At 42.9% G+C, this 27,896-nt stretch overlaps 1 protein-coding gene across 4 annotated transcripts; it reads left to right on the top strand.

The window, feature by feature from the left end:
• The first annotated feature begins 67 nt into the window (after window positions 1-67).
• Window positions 68-27,896, top strand: LOC115475764 (zinc finger protein 569-like). 4 transcript variants are annotated; one of them, XR_003943094.1, is made up of 5 exons: window positions 68-285; window positions 17,136-17,262; window positions 17,718-17,816; window positions 18,472-22,778; window positions 27,020-27,896. XR_003943094.1 is itself a non-coding variant. In XM_030211740.1 (5 exons), exons 1-5 carry the CDS (start codon window positions 277-279, stop codon window positions 27,067-27,069), a joined length of 3,831 nt encoding a protein of 1,276 aa, XP_030067600.1. In that variant the 5' UTR covers window positions 68-276; the 3' UTR covers window positions 27,070-27,896. The 4 variants fall into 4 exon arrangements, 2 of the variants coding, with proteins under 2 accessions (XP_030067600.1, XP_030067598.1); XR_003943095.1 differs by having other exon boundaries at window positions 18,472-23,117; window positions 27,020-27,039; XM_030211740.1 differs by having other exon boundaries at window positions 18,472-22,017.

The raw sequence follows: 27,896 nt of genomic DNA, 5'->3' as shown, positions 1-27,896 counted from the left end.
GGCCGCCGTACAGAGCAGCTCCCACTCCCCTCCTTTCTGAGCCCCTTTTCTTCCCCGGAGCCGGAGCTGAGCATCCCGGGCTTTGCACTGCAGACTTCGCGCACACTTTGCATGTTCTCTTCTTTACCTGCCCCCTCACGCAAGAACGTGGGCATAGGTAGGGCTGGAAGGCCCCTTGTCTGGACTCCCCCTTTGATGATCCCCCACCCTTGAGGCAGGGCGCTATTCAAGGGGGGAGGGGAGGTGGGGGGGTTTCCGCTGCCTGCAAAAACAGCCATGAGTGAGGTGAGCCGGGAGCACGAGCAAAATCCAGTTTTTCCCTCCCCCACCCCAGAAAAGAAATGCATGCGGTTTCCGCTGTCTTTCCTAGCTGTTGTTTTAGATCTGTTTGATGGGATTCTCTGGATTCAGTTGGGTGAGGTTCCATCTAAAATCTAGATTTACACATTTCAGATTCAAATCGAGATTGCTTGGGTTGCGATCTATGTTAGCTAAGCTTCCATCATTTATTTTTTTTTTCTGTTTTCTGATTTCCAGGTAGAAACAAACTTAAAATGATGTTTTTCTTTTTATTTGACTGAAATATGAACCTGAGTAGTTCTCATGCTTATTTTAGATATTATTGTTTTTGTTTTGAAAAGACCAGTGTACGTTAGTTTTGCGAATGTGTATATGTGACGTGTGGGAAGGAGCAATACGTCTTTGAAAACTATGTATTGTTTTTTTCCTACTGGGAAATTAAAGTATTATAATTTACTTCTATAATCTCCATGAATATTGTATTTAAATTGCATGTTTTTTGCCAATGTGGAATTTTTTGAACTTTAGGCATTTTATTTTAACAAATTTTCTTATACGATCCATTTTGGGTTTTCTAAGCTGTTCTCCAGTTTCTTTCCCTGTACATTTAATTTAAAGAAGCTTCCCCACTTTGGTGACAGTTGTGATATTACTTATGGGGTTTCCAGATATAGAAATAATCTTCATCTGGCATGAAATGACAGCCCTATATATTGCTCTTGCTGTGACTGAACCATCCACCCACCACAACCTTATGAATTATAACCCAGAGAGCGCAAATAATAGCTCTCAGTCCCTAGCCCCAGTACTAAAACTGTAGAAAACACGTTCTTAAGATGGAATTCCCAAAATAGCTGACTAGCTGTTGCTGCATTTAACTTGGTGACTGCTTTTATCTCAGATGAGCAGTCAGAACCAGGGATTTTTTTTGTTTCTTATGTATGGAAACATTTGACTCTGAACCATGGAAAGTTTCTCCTGGCCATAATTTCTTAGGCACCTTTCTAAATGGATGTCCCTGGTTTTATGTATTAATATTTTAAAACAATACTGGGGACCGACTGCAAGAAAAAACTAGTTAGAACTGTTAAGTAATTCAACTTTTAAGGTATTTTTAAAAAGTTGTCATCAAAAATGGGATGCAGTCGGGCCTATTTATTACTCTCTTTCTTTATCTATATACAGTATATTAATTTTAGCAGAAAATCAGTTCACAACTTTTTATTCTTGTCAGTATTGCAGTATATATTATTAGATAATATAAAAACATCTGTCCAGCAGTTCATCTGGAGTATATGTAAACATCTCCAGCACTTCAGCCATGTATAATATTGAGATATTTAATCCCACCCCAACACACAATACATAGACTAATTTTGTGAAAACAAGCAGTGGTTGCGCCTATCTCTACCATCTTGCTGAGAAAAATAAGAATATAATCTTTGTGATATTTAATATTAGATTTCTTTCTCTTTAATATTAGACTTCTTTCTCTTACAGGTATTGTTATTGTTGTTAAGTGTCGTTGAATTAGTGTCCACTCATGGTGACTGTCTAGATAGTTGCCCTCAACTGGGTTTGGTCTTCAGTCAGGTGACTAATTGTTGATAGAATGGTCTCTATCTGCAGTTATTTTATTCATCCATTGATTTCATGTTTTCCTATTTTATCCTGATCGTCAATGTTATCAAGCATGATGTCATTTTCTAATGATCTTTCACCTCTCATGATGTGTCTGAATTATGAAAGTTGGTCTTGTCATTTGAGCTTCCAAGGAAAGCTTAGGTTTTATCTCCTCAAGTACTGATTGATTTGTTCTTTGGATATTCCATGGTACATGCAGTGTGCTTCTCCATCACCATATTTCAAAGGCATCAATTTTCTTCCTGTCTTGCTTCTTCACTGTCCAACCTTCACATCCATATGATGTTATTGAAAATACCGTAACTTGGACAAGTTGAATCTTTGTATCCAGCAATACATCCCTGTACTTGTAGATCTTGTCTAGGTCCTTCATAGCAATTCTGAAAGAGTGATATATTATTGGATTTCTTAACTGCCAGGGCTTTGGTTCAAAAGCATAAAACATCAAATTAAAAGATTTTGTCTGGGTATTCGTAATATTTCCCTGAATGATTTAGGTATATGTCCTACATTGGAACAGAGATTGGATTGGCAGCAGTTTGGGTGTTACATTGGGATCAGATGGGGTTGGGAAAGATCAGATAGCTGCGGTTTTGCAAAAGGCATTTGTTAGATTAAGGATAATTGAACAATTGAAGCCTTTTCTGAATAGGAAGGTATTGATAACAATCACATACGGTTTTTTGTTAAGTCGTCTGAATTATTGCAATATGTAGGTTCAATAAACTTCAAATTATCCAGAATGCAGCAGCTAGATTGTTGCTAGGGGGACTTTATTGGGAAAGTGCTAGACCTCTTCTTTACAAATTACTTTGACTTCCTGTGAAGGAAAGGATACAGTTTAAATTGTTAACTTTGAAAATCAAAGTTTTATATTTTCAGAAATCGGATTATTTGAAGGAGAAATTGATTTCTTATATACCCACTAGATGGTTACGATCTAGTCAAGGAAATTAGCGTTCTATTCCTGGTATAGAGGTCATGAGAAGAGTAGGATGGCGTTCAAAAACTTTCTGGGTTTTGGGCCGGAGTTGTGGAACATTCATTAATTTATTTGTTTGTTTGTTTGGATTTTGCTCATACCTTTTTCAGTAGTAGCTCAAAGTGAGTTACATTCAGGTACACTGGGCATTTCTCTGTCCCTGGAGGGCTCACAATCTAATTTTGTACCCGAGACAATGGAGGGTTAAATGACTTGGAGCAGCAGTGAGATTTGAACTGGGCACCTCTTCTCTTAGATTTGCAATTAGAGAGGAATCTTATTTAGAAGGAAGCTGAAAACATGTTTGTTCCCCGTTGATTTGACTTTTAGATTATTAGATTGAAGTGAGTAGAGTATGGCTGGTTATTTTATTTTTATTATTTCTTGTATCTCTTTGTTCTGGACTGTTATTGTTTTATATGCCTGTGAACCATTTTGAATGATCTAGTTTGATCAGGAAAATGGTATATAAGTGCATTTAAGTAAATTAAAATGCCGAGCGTCGTTGGCTGAATATCAGGCCCTAATTGTTTTTTTCTGGATCTAAAGTACAGGTAAATATAACATATATTTACCAGTACTTCAGATCCAGGACAACTATATACATAAAATGATAAATTTACCATATACAGTGGGGGAAATAAGTATTTGATCCCTTGCTGATTTTGTAAGTTTGCCCACTGACAAAGACATGAGCAGCCCATAATTGAAGGGTAGGTTATTGGTAACAGTGAGAGATAGCACATCACAAATTAAATCCGGAAAATCACATTGTGGAAAGTATATGAATTTATTTGCATTCTGCAGAGGGAAATAAGTATTTAATCCCTCTGGCAAACAAGACCTAATACTTGGTGGCAAAACCCTTGTTGGCAAGCACAGCGGTCAGACGTCTTCTGTAGTTGATGATGAGGTTTGCACACATGTCAGGAGGAATTTTGGTCCACTCCTCTTTGCAGATCATCTCTAAATCATTAAGAGTTCTGGGCTGTCGCTTGGCAACTCGCAGCTTCAGCTCCCTCCATAAGTTTTCAATGGGATTAAGGTCTGGTGACTGGCTAGGCCACTCCATGACCCTAATGTGCTTCTTCCTGAGCCACTCCTTTGTTGCCTTGGCTGTATGTTTTGGGTCATTGTCGTGCTGGAAGACCCAGCCACGACCCATTTTTAAGGCCCTGGCGGAGGGAAGGAGGTTGTCACTCAGAATTGTACGGTACATGGCCCCATCCATTCTCCCATTGATGCGGTGAAGTAGTCCTGTGCCCTTAGCAGAGAAACACCCCCAAAACATAACATTTCCACCTCCATGCTTGACAGTGGGGACGGTGTTCTTTGGGTCATAGGCAGCATTTCTCTTCCTCCAAACACGGCGAGTTGAGTTCATGCCAAAGAGCTCAATTTTTGTCTCATCTGACCACAGCACCTTCTCCCAATCACTCTCGGCATCATCCAGGTGTTCACTGGCAAACTTCAGACGGGCCGTCACATGTGCCTTCCGGAGCAGGGGGACCTTGCGGGCACTGCAGGATTGCAATCCGTTATGTCGTAATGTGTTACCAATGGTTTTCGTGGTGACAGTGGTCCCAGCTGCCTTGAGATCATTGACAAGTTCCCCCCTTGTAGTTGTAGGCTGATTTCTAACCTTCCTCATGATCAAGGATACCCCACGAGGTGAGATTTTGCGTGGAGCCCCAGATCTTTGTCGATTGACAGTCATTTTGTACTTCTTCCATTTTCTTACTATGGCACCAACAGTTGTCTCCTTCTCGCCCAGCGTCTTACTGATGGTTTTGTAGCCCATTCCAGCCTTGTGCAGGTGTATGATCTTGTCCCTGACATCCTTAGACAGCTCCTTGCTCTTGGCCATTTTGTAGAGGTTAGAGTCTGACTGATTCACTGAGTCTGTGGACAGGTGTCTTTCATACAGGTGACCATTGCCGACAGCTGTCTGTCATGCAGGTAACGAGTTGATTTGGAGCATCTACCTGGTCTGTAGGGGCCAGATCTCTTACTGGTTGGTGGGGGATCAAATACTTATTTCCCTCTGCAGAATGCAAATAAATTCATATACTTTCCACAATGTGATTTTCCGGATTTAATTTGTGATGTGCTATCTCTCACTGTTACCAATAACCTACCCTTCAATTATGGGCTGCTCATGTCTTTGTCAGTGGGCAAACTTACAAAATCAGCAAGGGATCAAATACTTATTTCCCCCACTGTATTATAATGTAAGTTTTTATTTTGAAGCTTGGAGTCGAGTCGACACATTTTTAACGACTATGATTCCACTCAAAATTGCTTACGACTCCATGTACTCATCGATGTTGTGAAATTGCTAGCTATGCATGGAAGCTGCCAAGTTCATGCCACTCATCCATGTACATATTTGTAAAATGGCTGCTGTTCCCGCTGAGTGTGCAGACAAATAACGTGTGCACTCCACATTTTTACACATTTCTTACAAAAGGCTCCATGTTCAGCAGAGCCTTTTGTAAAAAACAAAAAACTACTGGAATTGAGCATGTCCCAACCTGGATGTCTCAGTTCTAATCTCAATGTTCTGTGTAAAATGGCCTTTTTAATTACAGGCCAACTGCATTTTGGTTTTGATTTTAGTGCTTAAAAGTAGCCCAAAATCGGTATTCGGCAATGTTTTGGTTTTGGCCAAAAGTGCCGATATATTTTTTATCTGAAATTGAAACTTAGCATTGTGTCCCCATAGCACTCCGCTGTGCCTTCCCCCCCCCCCCCCCCCCAAATCAGGAACAGGCTCCACTCCCTTCTACCCACCAAACAGAGAGCAGTCTCTAGTCGCTTCTACCCGTTTCGGTTCTAATCTCAAAATGATTGCCGCAACTTCTAGTGGTAGTCTTGCGAGACAGCTGCTGAATGTCATGGCAGAGGCAGCAGGCACAGGAGCTTCCTACCATGCTGCCCTGACTACGCCACTAGCCCACCATTCCATGATTTGCGCCCACTTTAAGTTTTTGCTGAAAACAAGTGGTGAATTTTAGCTGCAGAAACCATTTTTGGTTGGTCTCTACTTTTATTATTTATTTATTTATTTATTTATTTTAATCTTATTTATTATAAAATCTCCATTTCCCTTTCCCATAAACCTATGTGACAGAAAACCTTTTTTTGACTTATGGATTTCTGCATGTGGAGTTTGCATCCTCACCCTCAGTAATGTCAGAATCTGAGCACGTTCAGTGTGACTCCCGCCAATCCTGAAATATCCACCTCCATAATTTGGATCTGCCTGATGTTATCCAGAAGGGAGGCACATGTCTGAAAGGGACCAACAATAAATTTTAATTTTATTTACTAGTTTTCACTAAGAGCTCAAATTTTAACTGCAAAGGAAGGCCTCCATTTGCCATCTCCCTGAATTGGAAGTGTCGTTTATAGCACCGATTACACAGATGAACACAGCTGTTAATAAAATACACTAAGATTTCCATTAAGAATATTTTCACAGAATTTTAAATTGTGTAGAAAATTTGCTAAATATGGTAAGTTTTGGATCCTGACAACATCTGTAAAGTTGAGTGAGTTTTAGAGGGGGTTGCAGCAAGCTTGAGTGGTTTTGAAACTGGAAGGGTCTCACTTTCTGCTCATGGCCTTCTAAAGAGAGAATTTCCTATCTGCTTATTTATAACTGCTTGGACAGGCTTTTGCTGTTTAAAGGAGTTTGTGTGTACATTTCTTTGCCAGACAGTGTTTGACATGAAAAGAATTATTTGGCTTTTAGGACTTGGTTATTTTGTGTATTATATTAATACTGAGTGAATTTTAACATTACCTGTATTGTGTTCAGAGGGTGTGTGTATTGTAGTCCACTTTGAACTGTTGGAACAGATGTTCAAGAACTGTTAATTTACATCAAATTAAAAAAAAATTTCTCTCCTGGAGTCTCTGGTATTCCATGAGGAAATCTTGAAGCTTGAATTATTAAAAGTTTTTGTTTGCTTCCCCTCTACGGTGCTCTACGTTTCTTATAAACACTCTGTGGCACATTTAAAATATACATTTGTAATCAGGAGGTCACGTGATGCGTTGATGGAGTAAGACGTGTGCTGGCTCTGCTCCAGGGCCCCACATCTCCTTCCCCACGTTCTCACACTATAAAGAAAATCTGAACTCACGGATTAACTTCTCATTAGTACATTGAATGTATGGACAAACATCTAATCTCTCACTCTCAAACTATGCCCGCGAAAGCTGTTAAAAAAGACTCAGACAAGCTGCGGGGGAACGACGAAGAGATGTCGAAGGCCATGAAGCATGCAGAAATGGCCTTCACCGAACAACAACTTTCGCAGTTGACCACAGTGGTAGACAAAGCTTTACAATTTTGTTTGGCGTCAGTAATAATGTAGATCGCGAAGATGGAGTTTCTGCTTACCGATCTATCAAGCCATACAAACAACTTGGAACAGCGGATTTAAAATCTGGAGGATTTGACTTCACAACATGCTCCTTCACTCGAGGCCATGCAGTGTCAACTGCATCAGCAGGAGGAAATATTTGAAGATCTTGAAAATAGATAGCATAGAGCTAATCTCCGTATCATTGGCCTTCCTGAATGATTGCCTGAACACAGTTTGATACCTTTGTTGGAGACATGTCTGAAAATAGAATTTGCTTTATTCGACAGTGTTGGGCCATTCTGTATCGAGCAGGCCCATCGAGTGGGGCGAGTTCAAGATGTGAATTCCCGCCCAAGAGTAGTTCTTATAAAACTGTACAATTATGTGCAGAAAATTGAAATATTGAGAGGATTCAGGCAAAAAAGAGATACTTTGCAATATGATTCCATTCCTATTAAAATATTCCAAGACTAGTAAAAAAAGGCCCGTTTCTGACACAAATGAAACGGGCGCTAGCAAGGTTTTCCTTGGAGTGTGTATGTTTGAGAGAGTGTATGTGAGAGTGACTGTGTGTGAGAGAGAGAGAGTGAATGTGTGTGTGTGTGAGAGAGGGTGTGAGTGTGTCTGAGAATGAGAGTGTGTGCAAGTGTGTATGTGAGACAGTGTGAGAGAGAGTGTGTTTCACACAGATACAGTGTGTGCGAGAGAGAGAGTGTGTGTGAGACACAGACTCTCTGTGAGACTGAGTGTATGAGACCAAGAGAGTGTGTGAGTGACTGTGTGACACATAGAGAGTGAATGTGACACAGTGTGAGACATAGAGTGTGTGAGAGACAGTGAGTGAGAAAGAAAGACATTGACTGTGAGAGAGAGTGTGTGTGTGTGTGTGACAGAGATACCTCCCCCCCTCTGTGGTGTCAGCCCCCCCTCCCTCACTCCGTCTCTCTGGTGTCAGGCCCCCCCTCTCTCTCTGGTGTCTGAGCGTTACTGTGCAGGACGCTGAGCTGTGGCTGTGCTTCAAGAAACTGACCAATCCTATTTAAGCTGAGAAACCTCGTGTGGTTGGTCACTTCTGCTTGTGAGGAACCCGGAAGTACGTGATGTCAATTCAGGAGATAGATACAGAGAGCAGGAATGCCTCAGCCATGCAGTCAGCTTCAGAATGTTGGAGTTGCGTTTTATTATATAGGAGGATGATCTGAAAATACAGAGTTTAAAATTGCTGTTTCTACCAGGTAGAATAATTTTTAAAGCTGTTTTAGTGATATTTAATGTAGATTTCATGATATTCATATGTACAGATGGGAAGGTTTCAAATAAATTAAAATGGTGTGCATTAAGAAACCAAACACAAAAACCTTTTGTCCTTTAAAGGCCATTTTCTGACACAAATGAAACGGGCGCTAGCAAGGTTTTCCTTGGAGTGTGTATGTTTGGGTGAGTATGTGTGAGATTGACTGTGTGTGAGAGAGAGAGTGTGTGTGTGTGTGTGTTTTTCTTTTTTTTGTGTGTTTGTTGCATGTGTGGAAGGTTGGTTTTTCTTTTGTGTGTGTGTGTGTTTGGGGGGGGGGGGGGGGGGTGTAGCTCCTGTAAGCACTTGGGAACCTGCCTGCCAAGTCGTTAATATGCCTGTGTTCTGGTGAGCTGTGTTTGCAAATTTGAACTGCATGTGTATTTGTCAGCATTCCTTGTTCTGTGGAAGGCTGCGTTTTGATATGTTTTTTTTGGGGGGGGGAGTGGGGGGGGGGAGGAAGTCCCTTTAAGCATTTGGGTACTTGCCTGTGAAGTTGTTAATGTGTGTTGTGGATAGCTGTGTTTGCTTGTGGTTGGGGGGAGTGTGTCTTGACGCTCCTGTAAGCACTTGGGAACCTGCCTGCTTGCTGTTTTTATCTCCATTTGTATTTGTCTGGTTTTCTGGTTGTGTGGAAGTGTGCGTTTAGATTTTGGGTGGGTTGGGGGGGCGAGGGGGTGCAGACGTTGAGTCGGTGGTTAGTTTTGTGTGGGTGGTCCTTTCTTAGGGTGGCTGCACATACCGGGAGCAGGAGCATGGGCATCCAAATAATTTTGTCCTTCCAGCGACGTTCCTCGTTTCTCTGTGCTGCACAGAAAGTGACTCGTTGTGCTGCTTAGTCTCCTCGGAAGAAAAAAAAACGTGTGTGTGCTTGGTTTTGAGTGTATGGGAATGACGGCTGTGTTGGAGAGTGGAAACAGAGATTAACCAATGGGCTTCCTTGCTCGTGTGTAGTAATCATCGTGCACCATGGCCGGATCGGAGAGGAGAGGGAGGGCGGTGGAACAGTGAGCGAGCGGCTGCGGGAGGGTGGGTGAGGGGGACTGTGGGCGGGGAGACGGGGTCCAGCGCCGATTTTGGTTGGTTTTGAGTGTATGGGAATGACGGCTGCATTGGGGAGTGGAAACCGAGATTACCCAATGACAATCCGATTTGTTGTGTCATTGCTCCGCCCTCAATGTCATCACGTGATACGGGGGCGGGGCAGACACTCATGCGATCTTGCAACTACAAATTTAGAATGTTGGAGGTGCCTTTTATATATAGAGATTACTCATATGCATTACAGGAAAAAAGAAAGTGCTTTGGTCCCATATGTGCAGCCTTGCATTGAGAGACATATTCGGATTTATGTTTTTGTATCCTGCTCTTTTGAAAGTTCAAGTGCAAGGAAAATGGATAATGTATGACTCAGAGCCCTCAGCACAAGATTATTTAAATACTTTGTCTACTTGAGTATTGCAAATGTTTGCACAGCAAAATCGGGTTTTGGAGGGCACAGAATGTTTAATGTGTTGTGAGAATTGATATGAAGTTATGCTGTATTGTACATTCTTCATGGGAACACTGCTATAGTACTATGTGCTAGAATATAGTATGACTGGAAATTAATGGTAATATTTTGGTGTGGTGTATGGGGGGGGAGGGGGTGGTAGGGATCCCTAGCATTTCAGTTACTTCCTGCAATTGTTAGGCATTCTGTGTGTTGCAATGCGGAGGGATTTGTTTGGGGTTCTAAAGCTGGGGAAGGGGGGTTTTGGACAAGGGGAGGGGATTCAGACTTTGATAGTATATTGGTATCTTCTCTGGGAATTTATGCAGATGCCTTGTGATTCTTTATGTGTGCATGCAAGCATGAATACTAATGCAGTGAACTTTATTGTGGGCACTGATATATGGCTTCAGAACAATCTGTTTTTTAAATCTGGGGTGAGGCTGGGCACCCTAGATTATCACAGCTTTAAAGTTTGATATGCTTTAATTGGAATTGAGTGGCTCTAAAACAGGTGATTGCTGAATAGTGAGTTGGAATGTGGGGGATAACTTCTTCCATTAAAAGGGCAAAAATATTAACAGCCTTACAACTTCAGCATGTTGACATCATTTGTCTGCAAGAAACCAGACTCACCCGATTATAGAGCATATGAAACTCCGGAGACAGTGGGTGGGTGAGACATTTTATTCCTCCTCTGGGGGCATGCATGGGGGAGTAACTATTTTATTTAGAAAATCTTTAAATTACAAAGCTTCTTTGGTTTGTAAAGATTCCTCAGGTAGGTTCCTCCTGCTCAGGGTGTGGATACTTGGGAAGGTCTTTTATGTTCTTTCTATATATGCCCCCCATACCATTTGAGTCAAACTTCTATCCCTCTTTGATTGCCAAACTTCTCCCTTACAGAGATACAGGACTGGTAGTGGCTGGAGACATGAATTTGGTGTTTAATCCAACATTAGATCGTATTGAAGAACCCAAAGGAGCCTATAAAGGGGTAGTAGGCCACAAAACATTACAGAATTTTATGTTGGCACTTAATTTAGTAGACCTATGGCACCTGTTTCACCCAAAAGATAAAGATTATACCAGTTTGTTGAGAGCACATAATACTGCTGCTAGATTGGACTATAAATTTGTCTCTACATTATTCTTCTCTGTTCATTCAGCAGAAATTTATTTATTTATTACATTTGTACCCCGCGCTTTCCCACTCAAAGCAGGTTCAATGCGGCTTACATAGTAATTGGGATTACAAAGTATTGGTGGAGAGAAATAAGTTGAGTATTATCGGAGTAATAAAAGAAATAAGAATGTAGAAATGCAGGGATGAGGGGAGTAGGAGACGTAAGGGTAAGTGAGCAATTGGAGGGTGGATGAGGCGAAGGGGAATGGGCAAGAGTGAAGGGAGTAGGAGAGGTGTGAGTAAGGGTAGGTGAGCATTGGGGAAGGGGTCGATGATGCGAAAGGGGATAGAACGGGATACGCAGGGGAAAATGAGGCGGGAGATGTAGTCTAGGTTGTTGTCATTGTCTCCTGGATATGTGATGAATAGATGGGTTTGTGGGAATTAATCTGGATTGTTTGGGTAGGCTTGCCTGAACAGATGGGTTTTTAGTGATTTCCGAAAGGACAGATGGTCACTGAGTGATCGGATTGGTCTGGGGAGGGCATTCCAGAGTTGGCTGCCTAAGAAGGAGAAGTTGGATCTATAATAGGTTTTGTACTTGAGTCCTTTGCCTAGAAAGATGCCAGATCTGGGGGTGCTCTGGGAAATTGAAGATGCTTGGAATGACATCATCTCGTAACCTTTTGGTTTGTCCTGTGGTGTCAAAGCACTTCTCTTCGAAATGCAGACTACAAAGCCGCTGGTACCATGAGGGCATCCATAGCTCACCAGTGCTGGTTGCTCTTTCTACAGCAAATAGGGTCAGGAACCATATCTGACCACTATCTGGTATGGATAGACTTAAGAATCTCGACACAAAGGGGATTGGGTAGAGGATGGAGGTTTCCCGCTTATTTGGTTCATAATTTAGATTTTCTTAAGTATTTAAATACTAAAAGGCAAGATTACACCACATATAAAGTGCAATATGAAGATTAACCTGAGATATATTGGCCAGCGGCCAAAGCAGTACTTACAGGGGATAGGGGCTTGCTCTAATAGAAGATTTGGTAACAAAACAGGGAAGCTGCTGGCACAGGTGGTCAAGGCATGGAGGGGCTCGAGGGCGGTCCATTTATTAAAAGACTCGCAAGGCGTGTCAACGCAGGGGATCACATTGCACAGATATTTGTAAAGCATTTTCAAATGTATGCAGCGACCTCACCCTCTTTAGAAGATATCATTAAATCCTTTTTGGATAAGGCCTGTCTCCTGTCTTTGACCTCAGAAATATTGCAGGGTCTTAATGCATCTATCCAAGGAAAATAGCTGCAACAGGTTATAAAATCTCTCAAGGCCCATACAGCACCTGGAGATGACGGCTACTGGAGAATTTTATAAAATGTTACAACTGTCAGTAAAGCCGTTATTGAACTATTATAATGAGGTGGTGGCAGTGGGAGCATTCCCTTCCCATGAAAACACTGCATTAATTACCTTAATTCACAAGCCGGGTAAGCCAGTTGATTCAGCAGACTCATATCGCCCCATATCTTTAATCAACGTAGATATTAAAATATTGTCTAAGATTTTAGCAGGTCGCCTGGTGGATGCTTTACCATATTTAATTAGTGACGCACAGACAGGGTTTGTAAAAAACTGTCAGTCAGTAATCAATGTGCGGAAAATTATTTTAGTTATGGGATATACTCAGAAACAGGAGATTCGAACACTGGCCCTCAGCGTAGATGCTGAGAAGGCCTTTGATAAAGTTCATTGGAGCTACCTATTTTGGGTCCTAGAGATGATAGGGTTGCAGGGGTGGTTTTTGCAGGCCATCCATTCTTTATATTGTAACCCAACAGCTAGGCTATTAGTAAATGGGGAAAGAACTTCCTCATTTGCACCAGGCAGGGATGTACATTATCACCACTTCTTTTAGTTTTATTGCTTGAGCCTTTGATACATCTTATAGAAGGGGATGATGTTTTAATGGGCACACTATTAAAACACTTACTTTTGCAGATGATCAATGTTCCTATTAACCAAACCTGAAGAGTCAGTATTGAGATTTCTAGAACTTAGCACTAAATTTGAGTATCTCAGGTTTCATTTTGAAATATCATAAATCTATAGCTCTGCCTTTTCAGCAGTCAGTACAAACCACCTGGTGGGGTCCTTTTCCTTTTTAGTAGGCGACTGGCAGTATTAAGTATTTAGGGGTCTACCTTTCTAATAATTTAACACAATTATATGTGAATAATATCCAAGTTCTGTTGGAGGATTCATTGGGACGCTTGCAGACATGGGGGGCGCTTCCACTGTCCTTGTGGGGATGGATTCATTTAGTGAATATGTTACTGGCACCTAAGTGGTTGTACAGATTTCAAATGTTGCCTGTGTTTCTCTCCAGAAGAGATGAGGTAAAGTTAAATAGAACTTTGCAATCTTATCTATGGAAGGGAGGTAGATCTAGGTTACCATTGAAAGTGCTGCAGATCCCAAGGTGGTATGGGTTTATTGAATTTTCGATACCTTAATGTGGCCAGTGGCATGGGACACCTCAATGACTGGTATTGAAATACAACAACCTTCTCGGTCACAGAGTTGGAGACTCAGCTGGTACCACGATACTATTTTAGCTTATTGGCACATTCTTGTGGGCTGACACCTCCTGGAACTCTTCAGTATTATCCACATCTGAGAACGGGTCGCCAAGTCTGGCAATGTCTGTGTAGGCATCATCAGTTCTCGGTATCAGTGACCCCATATATCTCTTTTTTGTGACAATCCAGCCTTTCCGCCTGGAGTGGGACACAGTGTGTTTCATACTTGGAAGCAAAAGGGCATTGTTTACTTATTGCACATTCTTACCGAAGAGGGAGCAATGAAATCATTTACAGATCTGCAGAGGAGTTTGGTCTCACTGCATGTGATGTATATTTCTACATGCAGCTTAAACATTGGTACTCTCTTATGGACAGACCTGACTGAAGATGTTAAGGATATTATACGAGAAGCCATATCCTTTGGGGTACTTTCGAAGGTCCCATTGACATTTCTTCATAAATATTTACAAGAATCAGCTCAATGGGCAACAGAATTGGGTGTAGAACTTATAGGACAACAGCTGAAGACTTTTCTTAAGAGTTTACATACCTACTTGACTAATGTTGGTCAACAGGAAGCTTTCTACAGATTTGCGCTTCGCATATATATCCCACCTCATAGAGCTTGGAGATCGGGCATTACAGTACACGGACAGTGCCCTAAATGTCATGCTTGTGCCCCAATTTGTAGCATATGTTTTGGCCCTGCCCGCGGGTGTTTGTTTTTGGACTCGAATCTTACAGTTTGTGAGTTCTGTTTGGCAGCATCCAGCTTTTCGAGACCCCTTATTGCTTTTTGGAGAGTATCTCAGGATGCCGTCTGGGCCACGCAGCTTCCGACCATTTTTGCGAAGGTCGATGCTATTGGCTATAAAAACTATTGCTTATTTTTTGGTTGGATGGGGCAGGCCCTCATTATTATCATTGGAGATCTTTGATGCTTGTCCAGTTAAAGGTGGATCATCTGGAAGTGAAGGCCCTAGAACATGTCACTGGCAGAAAGTTCCAAGCCATATGGGAACCCTTTTGGGGGACATTGACACCAAGAGCCCGCAGCGCTATATTAAATTTTTAGAAGCTTGCATGATATTAGTTGACCTTTTGGAGAGATACAGATAGAGGTCATAGGGTAATAATACTATTCTTTAGTCAACTGTGAGTTTAATGGTTGTTTGATTATTTTAAATGCATACTGCTTATCATTTCACTGCTTCTCATTTCTACTGATGTTCATAATTGTACCTAATGCATGCTGATTGTACATGGGATGGAAGGATTGGGGGGAGGGGGATTGATATGTCTTGTGATTGTTGATGGCTTGATCTTGCTGTTTTGAAAATGACCTGCCAATAAATATGATTTAAACATAAATTTGTAATCAAGCTGTTGTCCTTGGACTCTCTGGTGATGCCACAATCCAGTGGTCATAACATCACAGTGCACCACCAACACTAGATATTAGTGGTTCTCAGACAGTGCATCAGGACCCTAAATGAGGTCACATCAGTGGATGGGGGTCACAGAATCTGGACCTCCACTGTGACCTATACCCAACAGTAGCCTAGGAGTCAATAAATGTTCACAGACCCTACCCCCTCTTCTGTGGACTTACTACTACTACTACTATTTAGCATTTCTATAGCGCTACAAGGCGTACGCAGCGCTGCACAAACATAGAAGAAAGACAGTCTCTGCTCAAAGAGCTTACAATCTAATAGACAAAAAATAAATAAAGTAAGCAAATCAAATCAATTAATGTGAACGGGAAGGAAGAGAGGAGGGTAGGTGGAGGCGAGTGGTTACAAGTGGTTACGAGTCAAAAGCAATGTTAAAGAGGTGGGCTTTCAGTCTAGATTTAAAGGTGGCCAAGGATGGGGCAGGACGTAGGGGCTCAGGAAGTTTATTCCAGGCGTAGGGTGCAGCGAGACAGAAGGCGCGAAGTCTGGAGTTGGCAGTAGTGGAGAAGGGAACAGATAAGAAGGATTTATCCATGGAGCGGAGTGCACGGGAAGGGACTTCCTGTTAGACTGGAAACCTATGCGAAGTACTGGGGTCTTTGAGCGCTCATTGACTCAAAGGGCTCTGCCCCCTTCTTCTGTGTAACCCTCCTGTTAGACTGAAAACCCATGCAGAGTACTGGGGTCTGTGAGTACTCATGGACACACAGAGCCATACCTCCTCCTCCTCTGTGACTGTCCTGTTAGACTGAAAACACATGCAGAGTACTGAGGTCTGTGCTGAATGCTTCTACTATTGCCACCATTACTACTGCTGCCTTTGTGCTTTGGATGAGTGGGGAGAGGAGGAAAGGGAAGGGAGGGTGAGTGTTGTAGATCACTTTGTCACATACTGCAAGTGAGGGTGCTGTGCAGCTCAGGGCGGAGGAGAAGACATCTTGACTGGTAAGTTGAATACTGTCAGCAATACTTGGAGTCTTGGTTATAACCACATATCATCCCCATCATGTTTGGCTGCCTATATGGTTGGTATGGTCATAGCCGCCGAGAGAGGGGAGGGCAGGGGGGACAAAATTCCCCGGGCCCGGGCCTCCAAGGGGGGCTCGGCACCGCAGTTCCACCTGCCCTCTGTCGTCGACTGTCTGCCACCGGGCCGGGCCCCCTGCATTGAAATCGCAGCGCCTCTCACCTCCGTGTGAAAGCGCTGCAGGCAGCAGAGCAGCAGATCACCTCCCTTCGGGCCTCCTTCCCTCCCTATGTCCCACCCTCGTCTGACGTAACTCCGCGAGGGCGGGACACAAGGAGGGAAGGAGGGCCAAAGGGAGGCGATCTGCTGCCTGCAGCGCTTTCACACGGAGGTGAGAGGCGCTGTGATTTCAATGCAGGGGGCCCCGCCCGGTGGCGGATGGTGGGGGTGGGTGGTGGGGGGAGCGGCGGCGACCTCGGGAGGGCGATGGGGCGGGGCCTCGGGGGCGGCCTTGCCATGGGCCCGGCCCTGTCTCTTGGTGGCCCTGGGCATGATGGATACTTGACAGCCAGCATTTAAGCATGGGTGACTGGAGCCCGCACAGAGTGGCAAGCGCAGCTCTGGCCACCTTGTTGCTTGAACTGAATGGACCATGCAGGTCTTTGCTGTCATTTACTTTGTTACTGGAAGTCTGCTGTTGTCGTCGTCGTCATCTGTAACTCAAGAGATGCAGTGTGTTACAAATTTATGTTATTAATTTCTCACTGGTAAACCAATAGAGCTGGTCCAGACTAGTTCTGTTTCCAGGTGAGGTATTGATCATCAGCATGCAGTGCTCTGCCTATAAGCTTATGCTGCTGTCTCACCTGATCCATTTTGTTCTGTGCTAACCATCCCGTTCTGTTGTAGGCCCCGGTGTCTTTCGAGGAAGTGGCAGTGTATTTCTCACAGGAAGAATGGCAAACTCTGCAGGGATGGCAGAAGGAGCTGTACAGGGGCGTGATGAGAGAGAATTATGAGATTATGCTCTCGCTTGGTGAGTCCTCTCAGTTTCTAGGTCTTCTCTATTATATATACCAGTTCAGCCATGGTGGTCAGCGTTTTGGTTTAAAAGCCAGCCACAGTGGTTAAGTAATACCCAGATTCAATGCTAGTGTCCATGTGTAATGGGCAGAGCCAGGAGTTACCTAGAGGCTGGTGATATTCCTGAGTTATCCCTAATAGTTATCCAGACACCAGCACTGAATGTTGTCAGCTTCTGGGGTATCTCCTGGGCTGGTGCAGTGGGATTATTTATATTATAAATGCTGCTAAATATCATCGTGTATATCTTTTTATTTATTTATCTTTAGATATATAATTATCAGCAGGATTGAGGTGCATTGGCAGAACTGTGGTACATAGGTGGGGGGGGGGGGGGGGGGGGGGGGAGAATCTTGCTTCAGTGTTACAAGAAATGATAATAGCAAAGTGCATGCTTCCTTCTTGCAGGGTACCAGTTCTCTAAACCTGAAATTCTTTTGATGATGGAACGAGGAGAGGAACCATTTGTTGAGGACTCTCAGAGACGTGTCCCAGAGCCCTTCAGAGGTAAATGAAGATACAGAGAGAGAGGTTTGCCCCTTCCATTCTCATGTAGGAGGTAATGAGCATGACACAGTGAAAACGCTGCAAAGCGTTGCATAAAAAAATAAAATAAAATTGGAGTGCTATTACGAGTGGCTACTACTACCACTACTAATCATTTCTGTAGCGCTACTAGATGTACGCAGCGCTGTACACATTATATGCAGGTACTTTCGCTGTCCCTAGAGGGCTCACAATCAAATTTTTTTTTGTACCTGGGGCAATGACTTGCCCAAGGTCATAAGGAGCTGCAGTGGGAATCGAACCCAGGTTGCCTAGATCAAAGCCTTCTGGAGGAGTGGCCTAATGGTTAGTGCAGAACTGACCAAGATACCCAACCTGTGTTACAATTACCACTGTGACATCACAGTTCTATTAATAAAAGCGGGGTTGCTGTGAAAGTGCCATTCGTAGCCCAAGAGGGGTGGGGGGGGAAGAGTCATGAATATTGTTTAATACCTGTTGATCAGTTCAGAACTCTTGATTGCAATGGCCAGATTAGATGTGTTGTGGGGAGGGGGAAGGGATACAACAGAGCAATTCTTAGCAACAGAGCTGCTTTTCTACTTCTGCATTTGAGAGAGGTTTTTAAGAACCTGATTTTGTTTTTCCATTTTAGAAAAGCATCTGGGACAAATGCCAGAAGATGTGATAGTCCTAGACAGCTCTGATGAAGAAGAGCCCACAAAGAACACAAAAACTTCTCCAACAGCTCGGCATATCAAGAACTCCTCCAGTATCATGAGGCGCCTTGGAGAGCAGTGGGAAGGGGTTGTGGATGACGATGAACAGAGAAGTTGGAGGCAGCAAGAGATGGAACAATCCGAGAAACAAACTTTTGGCAAATTGAGAAACCCTTTGTCAGTTCTGCGGCAAAGCACCCAAGTCTTCCGTGCTGCAGCACTGAACACGTCAGGTCAGGGGACAGCACAGCAGCTGCCAGGGGGAATTGGAGGGGAAATCAGCAAAGTTGGAATCACTACAAGATCAGCCTGGAAGGTGCAAAGCCAAAATAGGATGGACTTGAATAGTAGGAAAGACAAGATGCTGGACAGCAGGGACAGAAGAGATGCTGTTCATTCTGCATCTTATTGTAGTTCTTGGCCTAACTTGTCTGTCCATGGATCCTCTACCCCTGTGGTTCAGGTGAAAGCTGGCGGTTCACAGAATGGGCAAGGAATGAAGAATATGGCTGAGACTCGGTGCAAATCCATGCAAGGGACTTGGGGCGTTCTACAGTGCCCATTCTGCACCAACGTCTACCATAATTTAGATGAACTTTTGCACCACCAAAAGTCCCATGCCCAGGAAGAGTCCTTTGAATGCATTGACCATGAGGTGACTTTGGCTGAGTGCCAAGAAGAGGCAGAAGGGGAGAGGCTGTACCATTGCATTGTATGTGAGAAAAACTTTGGCAGTCAGTCCTCTCTTGTGGCCCATCTGCGGATCCACACTGGGGAGAAGCCTTTCTCTTGCCATGTGTGTGGGAAGATGTTTAATCAGCGTGCCAGCCTCACAATGCATGCAAGAACCCACACAGGAGAGATGCCCTACAAGTGCACAAAGTGTGATAAAAGCTTCCGTCAGAAATCCAACCTCACCCATCACTGGAAAAGCCACATTGAGCAGGACATCATGAGTTATATTGAATGGATAGAAGGATATGCAGTAGACTCAGCCCAGCAGAATTGTGAGACAACCAAAGCCACAATATTACCTCAAGACCATGTAAATGGACCTTCAGAACTGAATTTGGGAGTTGAGGTTCTTTCTATGGAGAATAGTATATGTAGGACTAGCTCCAGTCAGAAGTTTGATCACATACTACTTGACAAATTGAGAGACCAGTCACTACCAGTGAAATTGGAATCCATGTCAGAGAACCCTCCAGATATTGCTGGGTCCCAGCACCAGGAAGCACTTGCAACTAAAAGGCCGTACAAGTGCAATGAATGTTTTAAGAGGTTCACACATGAATCCAACCTCATTGTGCACCAGCGTATTCATAGAGGGGATAAGGCCTATCGGTGCCATGATTGTGGAAAGGAGTTCAGTCGGCGCACCAGCCTCATGGTGCACATCCGCACTCACACAGGTGAGATGCCCTACCAATGTACCAAATGTGGGAAACGTTTCCGGCAGCAATCCAATCTTATCTATCACATGAAAAGTCATTCATCACAAGCTGTGTTGAGTCCCAAGGATCGAATTAAAATCTCAAGCCAGCACATGAACGTTAAGGTTCCTCAGTCATCTTCTAGGGGTCATGTGAACTTCAGACCATATGAGAAGCAAGCCCGTGTTCCTACCAATTTACCTTTGGCAATAAAGAGCGAATTACACAATGAGTACGGAAGGAGCCCTGGACAGTCAACGGACCAGATGGAGCATCAACAGTCTTGCGCAAGAGGCAACAACATAAATGCCACTTTGCATCAGGAAACTACTCCCATGGGTAGGAGCTTATTTAAGTGCAATGTATGCTATAGAAGTTTCCCTTATGAGTCCAGCTTGATTGTGCACCAGCAGACACATATTAATGAGAACAAATACCAGTGTTATGAGAATGGGAAGCAGTTTAGCCAGCGCACCAGCCTGATGGGGCACATTCGGATGCACACAGGTGAGATGCCCTACCAATATGGCCGCTGTGGAAGGTACTTCCAGCAGCAGTCCAACCTTATTTATCACATGAGAAGCTACATGGAGCAGTACCCACCAGACTACAAAAGACACAGGGAAGGTAATGGTCATCATGGAACTCTGAGGAATGATCAGCGAAGTGTCAAAGTGGAGCCACTTGATGGCTCCTTAGGTGTAGGTCCCAAAATGACTTACTTGGCAGGGAGACCCCACAGGGGTGGCAAATATGACAGCATCTGCCAACAACTGGATTGGGTGGTGCCCCAATGGTCATGCAAGAGGAGCAGGCCCCAAAGAAGTACAAGGTCAAAAGTTACTGCACCATCTGACATCCTGATGCTTCACAGGTCTTTAACAGTGAAAAAGCCCTTCCGCTGCAGAAAGTGCCCCAAAAAGTTCAACCACAAGTCAAACCTGGTTGTGCACCAGCGCATTCATAGTGGGGAGATGCCCTACCAGTGCTTTCATTGCGACCAAAACTTCCGGCAGCAGTCCAGTCTCATCCACCACCTGAAGAGTCACAGGCCTCCGGGCACAGCAAGCAGCAAAAAGGACACCAAAGTCCTCGACCAGCCATTAAGCAATTATGTTTCTGAACAATTGTCTGGTAGCCTCCTAAGTGTAAGTAACCCTGAAGTCAAACCTCAGAACCCTGTGGACTTGAATGAGAAAATAAAGTTCCATGGAGAGAACAGCAAGCAAGAGAAGAAACTTGGCCCACAGTTGCACTTGATGGTGTATCAGAAAAACCATGCAAGAGGCAGACCCAGGAAGGACATCAAGTCTGAAGAGGACCTCAGCTTTAATTCACCATTGGCAGCACCAGGGACGAGATTGTTCAAATGCAACCAGTGCTTCAAGAGGTTCAGCCATGAGTCCAATCTACTGGTTCACCAGCGAGTCCACACTGGAGAGAAGACATACAGATGCCATGAGTGTGAAAAGCAGTTCAGCCAGCGCACTAGCTTAATGGTGCACCTGAGGACCCATACAGGAGAGATGCCCTACGTGTGTAGCCAATGTGGGCGGAGCTTCAGACAGCAGTCCAACCTCATCTACCACATGAAGAGCCATGCAACCCAGGGTGTGTGGAACTACATAGTGAACACAGAAAATGCCAGTCTTAAGACAGAGTCTGAAGATGTCACAAGTCTGGCAGATACAGAGACATCCAAAACAAAGCTTGAGAGATCTTCAGCTCAAAGGTGCAAGATAAAGAGGGAACCAAAGGAGAAGGAAGATTGTGATTCTGGTCAACAGCCTAAATCTAAACGCCACAAACGAGCAGACACAGGAGGTATACCCGCATTCAAACATGGAAGTGTAAAGGAGAACACAAAGTTGATTCCTTCAAGGAAGATGCCTTTCAAGTGTGATCAGTGCTTCAAGAGGTTCAGCCACCAGTCTAACCTACTGGTCCACCAGCGGGTCCACACTGGTGACCAAGCCTATGAGTGCCAACAGTGTGACAAACAGTTCAGCCAGCGTACCAGCCTAATGGTGCATCTGAGGACCCACACAGGTGAGATGCCCTACGAGTGCAGCCAGTGCTTGAAGACCTTTAGGCAGCAATCGAATCTTATTTACCACATGAAGAGCCACTCCACTCAAGGCAACACAAGCCGCATGAAAGCTGTCAAGGGCACTCGTCAGTATACAAATAAACGAAAAACCAGTATGGGGTTGCCTGATAAGAATCTTGATAGAAAGATTTCCAGTGGGGAAAATAGCAGGTGTGATAAGGGTTACAACCAGCTACAGCACTCTCAAGAAAGCAAATGGCCTTGGAAATATATGAAGGTAAAGACCAACCTTTCCAGGCATCCAGACCACCGGTCTCACCAGAGGTCTTCTCTTGGCAAAAGGACCTATGGATGCAGTGAGTGCTCAAAGAGGTTCATGCACAAGTCTCACCTCATTGTACATCAGAGAGTCCACTCAAAGGAGAGGCCCTATGAATGTCTAAATTGTGGGAAGGGTTACCCCCAACAAACCCTGCTAGATACTCATGTGCGAACTCAGCATAAAGAGGCAGGTCCTTACTTGTGCCATGAGTGTGGGGAAGTCTTTGAGCAGCTCCCTCAACTGCAGGAACATCAGAAGGGTCATTCCTCCAGTGGGACATTCCCAAATTCTGAGGAGGCTTCACAGCTATCATCCACGGGCATCAGTGCAGATACTGGTCTGCTTACAGGACACCAGAGTAATCAGTATCTGCAGCATGAGAAGTAGACTAGTTTGTTAACCCTTCCACCATCACAAGACACAGCGCTGAAATCTATGGTAAATACGCTGGCCAAGCACATATTTCATGTTGAGCCAAAGGGGTATTCACAATTAACACCTACACTCCAAATATCTCAAGCTGGTCATTTACACTGAAGTGGTAGCCCAGATCTTCGAAGCCTTGTGGGCAGGTAGAAGGGATAGGGCAAGAAGCCCCATAGATAGGGATGAATTTTCTGGCAAGATGTAGCAGAACAGTGTTTTTTTTATTAACAAAAAGCATGGGACTGGCCCTCAACGAAGGATGGTTGCAGAGTAGTGAAATACTACAATTCTTCCAGTCTCATTGGTGCAGTGCTGTTCGCGGAATGCTTTCTAAGACTGTTTAAAGCAGAGGTGTGTCTATGAACTAGTTTGATGCCACAAAAGTACTATGTAGTGCTCTTGAAGTGAAAAGATTCAGTGGCACAATACATGGGGGGAGGGGGGAGTGTGGGAAGGGAAGGTACAATGACTACAGAATAAGAGAGAGATCTGTGGGTTATCTGATAATCTTAAAAGTAACCTGTGTAGTAAGACAGTGTGGAGAAAACCCAAAAGAATGTTAGGATGTGCATAGGAAGAGGTTTAACAAAATTTAAAAAGGTAGATAATGCTTTATCAGGAGTGTAGCTTTCAGTTGTGGAGGCTACATTCAAAGGGGTTTGTATACAGAGCACAAGAAATCCAGAGGTTGGCAGAGTGTAAAAATATTCAAATGCTTCTAGAGTAAAATGAATGCAGAAGATGCAAGCATCTTTCAAAGGCAAGAAAAGTTCCAAATCAAGGAGTCATGAAATGAGGCTAGAGGGGGCTAACTCAAGAAAAATATAAGGAAATCCATGCATTCATCTCCATTTCTGTGAAGAAATGGAACAGCCTCTCACAGAGGTGATGAAGGCTAAAACAATATTGAAGAAAGCACAGGACAGGCATAGAGGACCTTCAGCGGTGGGAGATTGCAGATAAGCACCTCCTGGCCCATCCAGAGTCTGTGTTTCTGTGATCATACTAGTAGCTATGCCAGAGTAACAGACCAGGGAAGTTATGTATATATCTCAGTTTGTGCCTAATGAGAGTCTTTATTGATCAAGACAAATGAGATTAGATGCTTTGTGTTCTGTTTCTTTATGGGTAGAAAGCCCATGAAAAACTCCTTTTAAATGAGAGATCTATATGTTCTGCTATGAACATGTCTTAAACTTATTCAACACAACAGCCATTTATACAAGAGCTAAAGACAGCAGAGTTACTTTTTTTTCTTATTAACTGTAGCCTTGTCCTTATCATGAAGCATTCAACGGCCATGTTTGATTTGGGTGGCAGACAGCCTTAGTACAAGTACTGTGTGAAGCTGTGACTTAGGAATTTTAATTTTTTATTATGTATTTCTTATTTTTTACTAGAATAACTGAAGTGTAAGTAGAAAAACTGTATTTATTTTATATAGATTATTGAGAGATATTTTTAGGGTCTGAAATGTGTTACTAGGGTATAAGTCTTTTTAAAATTTCAAATTTGCGTATAATTCTTCAGTTTTTCTATTTTTATTTTTAAATGTTCTTGTAGGTGGGAATGTTTCAGCCCAAATCAGAGATGGCCACAAAACATGTCCTGTTCCAGTTATTGACTTGTTGACACCTGTTTTTCCTCTTTTGAAACTAGAAAATAACAAAGACCCCCCTGTGACCAAATACTAAACATGTCAAACAACTGTGACCCCCTCACACTATGCAATCAAAAGTGGATAACAAGAAAAAAAATGAAAATGCAAGGTTATACAATATTCTTAATAACTGGGAGATCTTGCAAAACAGTTACTGTTGAGCAATGGCCAAGCTTACCTCCCCCCTCAGAAGATTGCATTTTCTGTACAGCTAGCTTTGGAGAGCAGTGAATTGAACTGTACCCGCTGAGCATCTGAGCTGGTCAGAAACAAGCTGTTTTTAGTATTTTGTCACTGGGGAGCTCTCTTGCTCTTTTTAAAAACTTTTTATTGGAAAACAATCAGAACTTGTGCCCTTTTATTTATTTTTATTCTTTTAAACATGTTACTGCTCAGTAATTACCCTGCAGCCAATTTTATTGTCCCCTCTTTTTTTTTTTTCCAGGACTAATCTAGATCCTGGTCCCACCCCCCCACCCCAACTACGTTCATGGATTTGTAGTTTTGGATTTGAGAAAAGAAAACATCAAGTATCTGCAGGCAGTGGGTGTAAAAGCAGGTCTATACAGAAAACCTGGAGTTAGACATTAGCCATACTGTCTCTCTGCCTCGTAATCCAGTCCTGGATTTCTCACTATCATCTACTAGTTAATAGTTTCTTATTTTTCTCTGAGACGTTGGAATCACAAGTCCATAGATGCCCTGGAGATAAAAGCAGGACTGGTCAAGCCTGTTCCCGATGTTCTGGATCATGTGCTAACCTCTTACTAATCTGAGGGCGCATGGCGTCCGTGATGATTTTGCTTCTCCCATAGATGCCCTGGAGATAAAATCTGGACTGGTCAAGCCTGTTCCCGATGATCTGGATCATGGGCTAACCTCTTACTAATCTGAGGGTGCATGGCGTCCGTGATGATTTTGCTTCTCGTTTCCGACCTTTGAACATTTCTCACAATCCATACAAGAACAGAAATAAGCATACAAGATAATAAAAATGCTTACTGATGTGGGGGTGACCAATACCCCAGGACAGATATACCACTTAATCCAACAAATGATATGGCTAGAAATATGTAGAACTGATGTAATATTAAAGTACCAAAGGCATGTGTATTTATATGAACAAGATTATCACTATCCCTTGAGTTTTTAGCATTGTTTAAAGGGTAACCATAACCTAGGATTCAAGTGAGAATATCCACTGTAATGCGGATCTGTTTGTTTTAACTTTTTTTTTTTTTAATTATAAATTCTGGATAGCATTGGATACCTTAGAGCTTCTGTTCCTGGCCTTCCCTTCTCGTCTTCCTGTCTTGTTTTGACTCCTGAAGCATGCTTTCTGATGCTTCTGGCAGAGCTCCTCCAGTCCCTTAGTGCATTATTAGTAATTGGCTGTATTTGATGAGGATATTTGTTTTGGGTAGAGAGAAACAGGCATTGCTAACCAGAGGAATGCTTTATGGCATCGCATTATTTTTGAGCTCCATGGGCCTTTTTCCTTTTATCACAGGCAGCTACAGTCATCCCCTTCCAAGATTTCAACCTTTTCTCTGTCCAGTTACTGTACCAGAATAATTATTGTCCACAGCATGTTCTCCTGATCCATGTGTTGGGCATTTTTATATAGCTCTACACCAGTTGTTTGTAGGTTGCTGTGATCACATACAGTACATAATGGGAAGCTAGCTCTTGGAGACTAAAATGGCTGCCCTTCTATTACCATTTCACTGTGGTTATTTATTTTTTTTAATAATTCAGTAAAATGTTAGAAAATTAGCAAAAATCCATCAAACAAGGTTAGGAATTTTTTTTGTGGGGGAGAGGGAAGAGGTTGGAGGCCATTTATGCTCTGTGGTGAGATCTTAATAGGGAATTTCTGTCTGCATGATAGGTTAAGCAGGAAGTTTAAGGCCTAACTGCTTGAACCAGTGATGACATCACAATTCCCTCCTCCTGTTCCCTGCTTTTTTTCACATAGAGTTGTAGTCACAATGATTGTAGATATGTTGATGGAATTAAAAAACAAACAAACAAAAAGCACTTGGGATAATTTTGTAAAATCATTTTTATGCATAAATGGCCTGTTGTCAAATTCTGGCCATTGTAAAAGTACACGTGTTGACATGAGGTGCATACTTTGCCAGTAGACGTGTCGAGGGGTTGGAGTTTGGGCAGAGCATGGGTGAAATTTACCAGTGCGTGCATTGATGGTAAAATATGCTAATTACACACATATTGAAATGCTGCTTGCAGTGTAGGTACAATTTCTGCCACTTGCACTAGCATTTTATGAATACATATAGGTGCCTATGAGGCATATTTTCAAAGCACTTAGCCTTCCAAAGTTCCATAGAAACCTATGGCACTTAGGAAGGCTAAGTGCTTTGAAAATATGCCTCTATGTGTCTTTATAAAATAGTGGTTAACTAAATGCCTATTTGCCCTCTTACAAAAATTACCATTAGTGCTTAGGCTGGCCAACTGTCAAATGATGCTGGAAGCCATAGTGTAGGGGACAGGTGTAGTTAGGAAGGATGGCATATTCAGTTGTGCTACACGTCTCCACTAAAACTGTGTTTTATCTACCTTTAAGGAAAGTGCACAGAACCTAGTCTGGCCTGGTATGGCTTCTCGAATTGGTAACTGTGATGTCTTCATGGAAAGAGTGTACGGTTGAGGCTTTGGAGACAGGAGACTCCGTGCACTGCAGAGATCAGATGAATCCCTTTTATATCCTGAACCTACCAGGAGCTAAAGCTAACAAGAAAGCATTTCAAAAGATAAAAAGGGAAGAAGATAGCATATGAAACCTTTATCCCTGGCAGAAGATGAACTCCATATTTCCGTCAGAATCTTACGGTATGCCACACAGTAGACAATGGAATTTGAGGGCAGTTTTATTTAAACTCGATGTGGCCATGTTGTGCCCTCAGGCTGCATTAGGAATAAAACACAGACATTCAGGTACAATTCTCCTCCAAAACTCTCTTGGCAGTTGTGATAAATCCAGTCAAGGTTTTCACTAAGGACTTAATGAACTTCACAAAACTACAGAGTGTTGGATTCAAATTCCATCATCTCCTGTGTGCCAGACTGTCTTGATAGTCCTTGGACTGTTTGTAATGTCCAACCTCTGTGTTTTGTTGTTCATCTAAATCTTACTCCATAGCAGTATGTGGATTTTCTTTTTCTTTTCTAAAGATATTTATATTTTATTTCCCACTTACTCTGAACATTGCTAAGGAAAGAAACTAGATACCCCCACTGAGTTTTGCAATAATATGTCTTCCCCACTTCTACCTTCTCTTTCCTCCTTGCAGTGCCACCCATCCCCTTGCCAAGGATGATGTAGAAGAACTGTGTTATGTGTTCATATTTTTTCTATTCTTGGTGTTGCTGTTCTTTGTAAGTAACATTAATTAATGAGCATTTACTCTTATAGTGTTACCAAAAATGTATTAAAGACCTTT

The sequence above is a fragment of the Microcaecilia unicolor genome, chromosome 8, assembly GCF_901765095.1.
Source record: "Microcaecilia unicolor chromosome 8, aMicUni1.1, whole genome shotgun sequence".
In the NCBI taxonomy this organism is placed as follows: Eukaryota; Metazoa; Chordata; class Amphibia; order Gymnophiona; family Siphonopidae; genus Microcaecilia; species Microcaecilia unicolor.
The sequence above is the reverse complement of the archived record's forward strand: the minus strand, read 5'-3'. Positions and strand labels throughout refer to the sequence as shown.

Coding starts and splice junctions, on each gene's coding strand:
- LOC115475764 (XM_030211738.1), top strand. Junction 17,263..17,717: donor TGAGATTATGCTCTCGCTTG/GTGAGTCCTCTC, acceptor TCCTTCTTGCAG/GGTACCAGTTCTCTAAACCT. Junction 17,817..18,471: donor TGTCCCAGAGCCCTTCAGAG/GTAAATGAAGAT, acceptor TTTCCATTTTAG/AAAAGCATCTGGGACAAATG.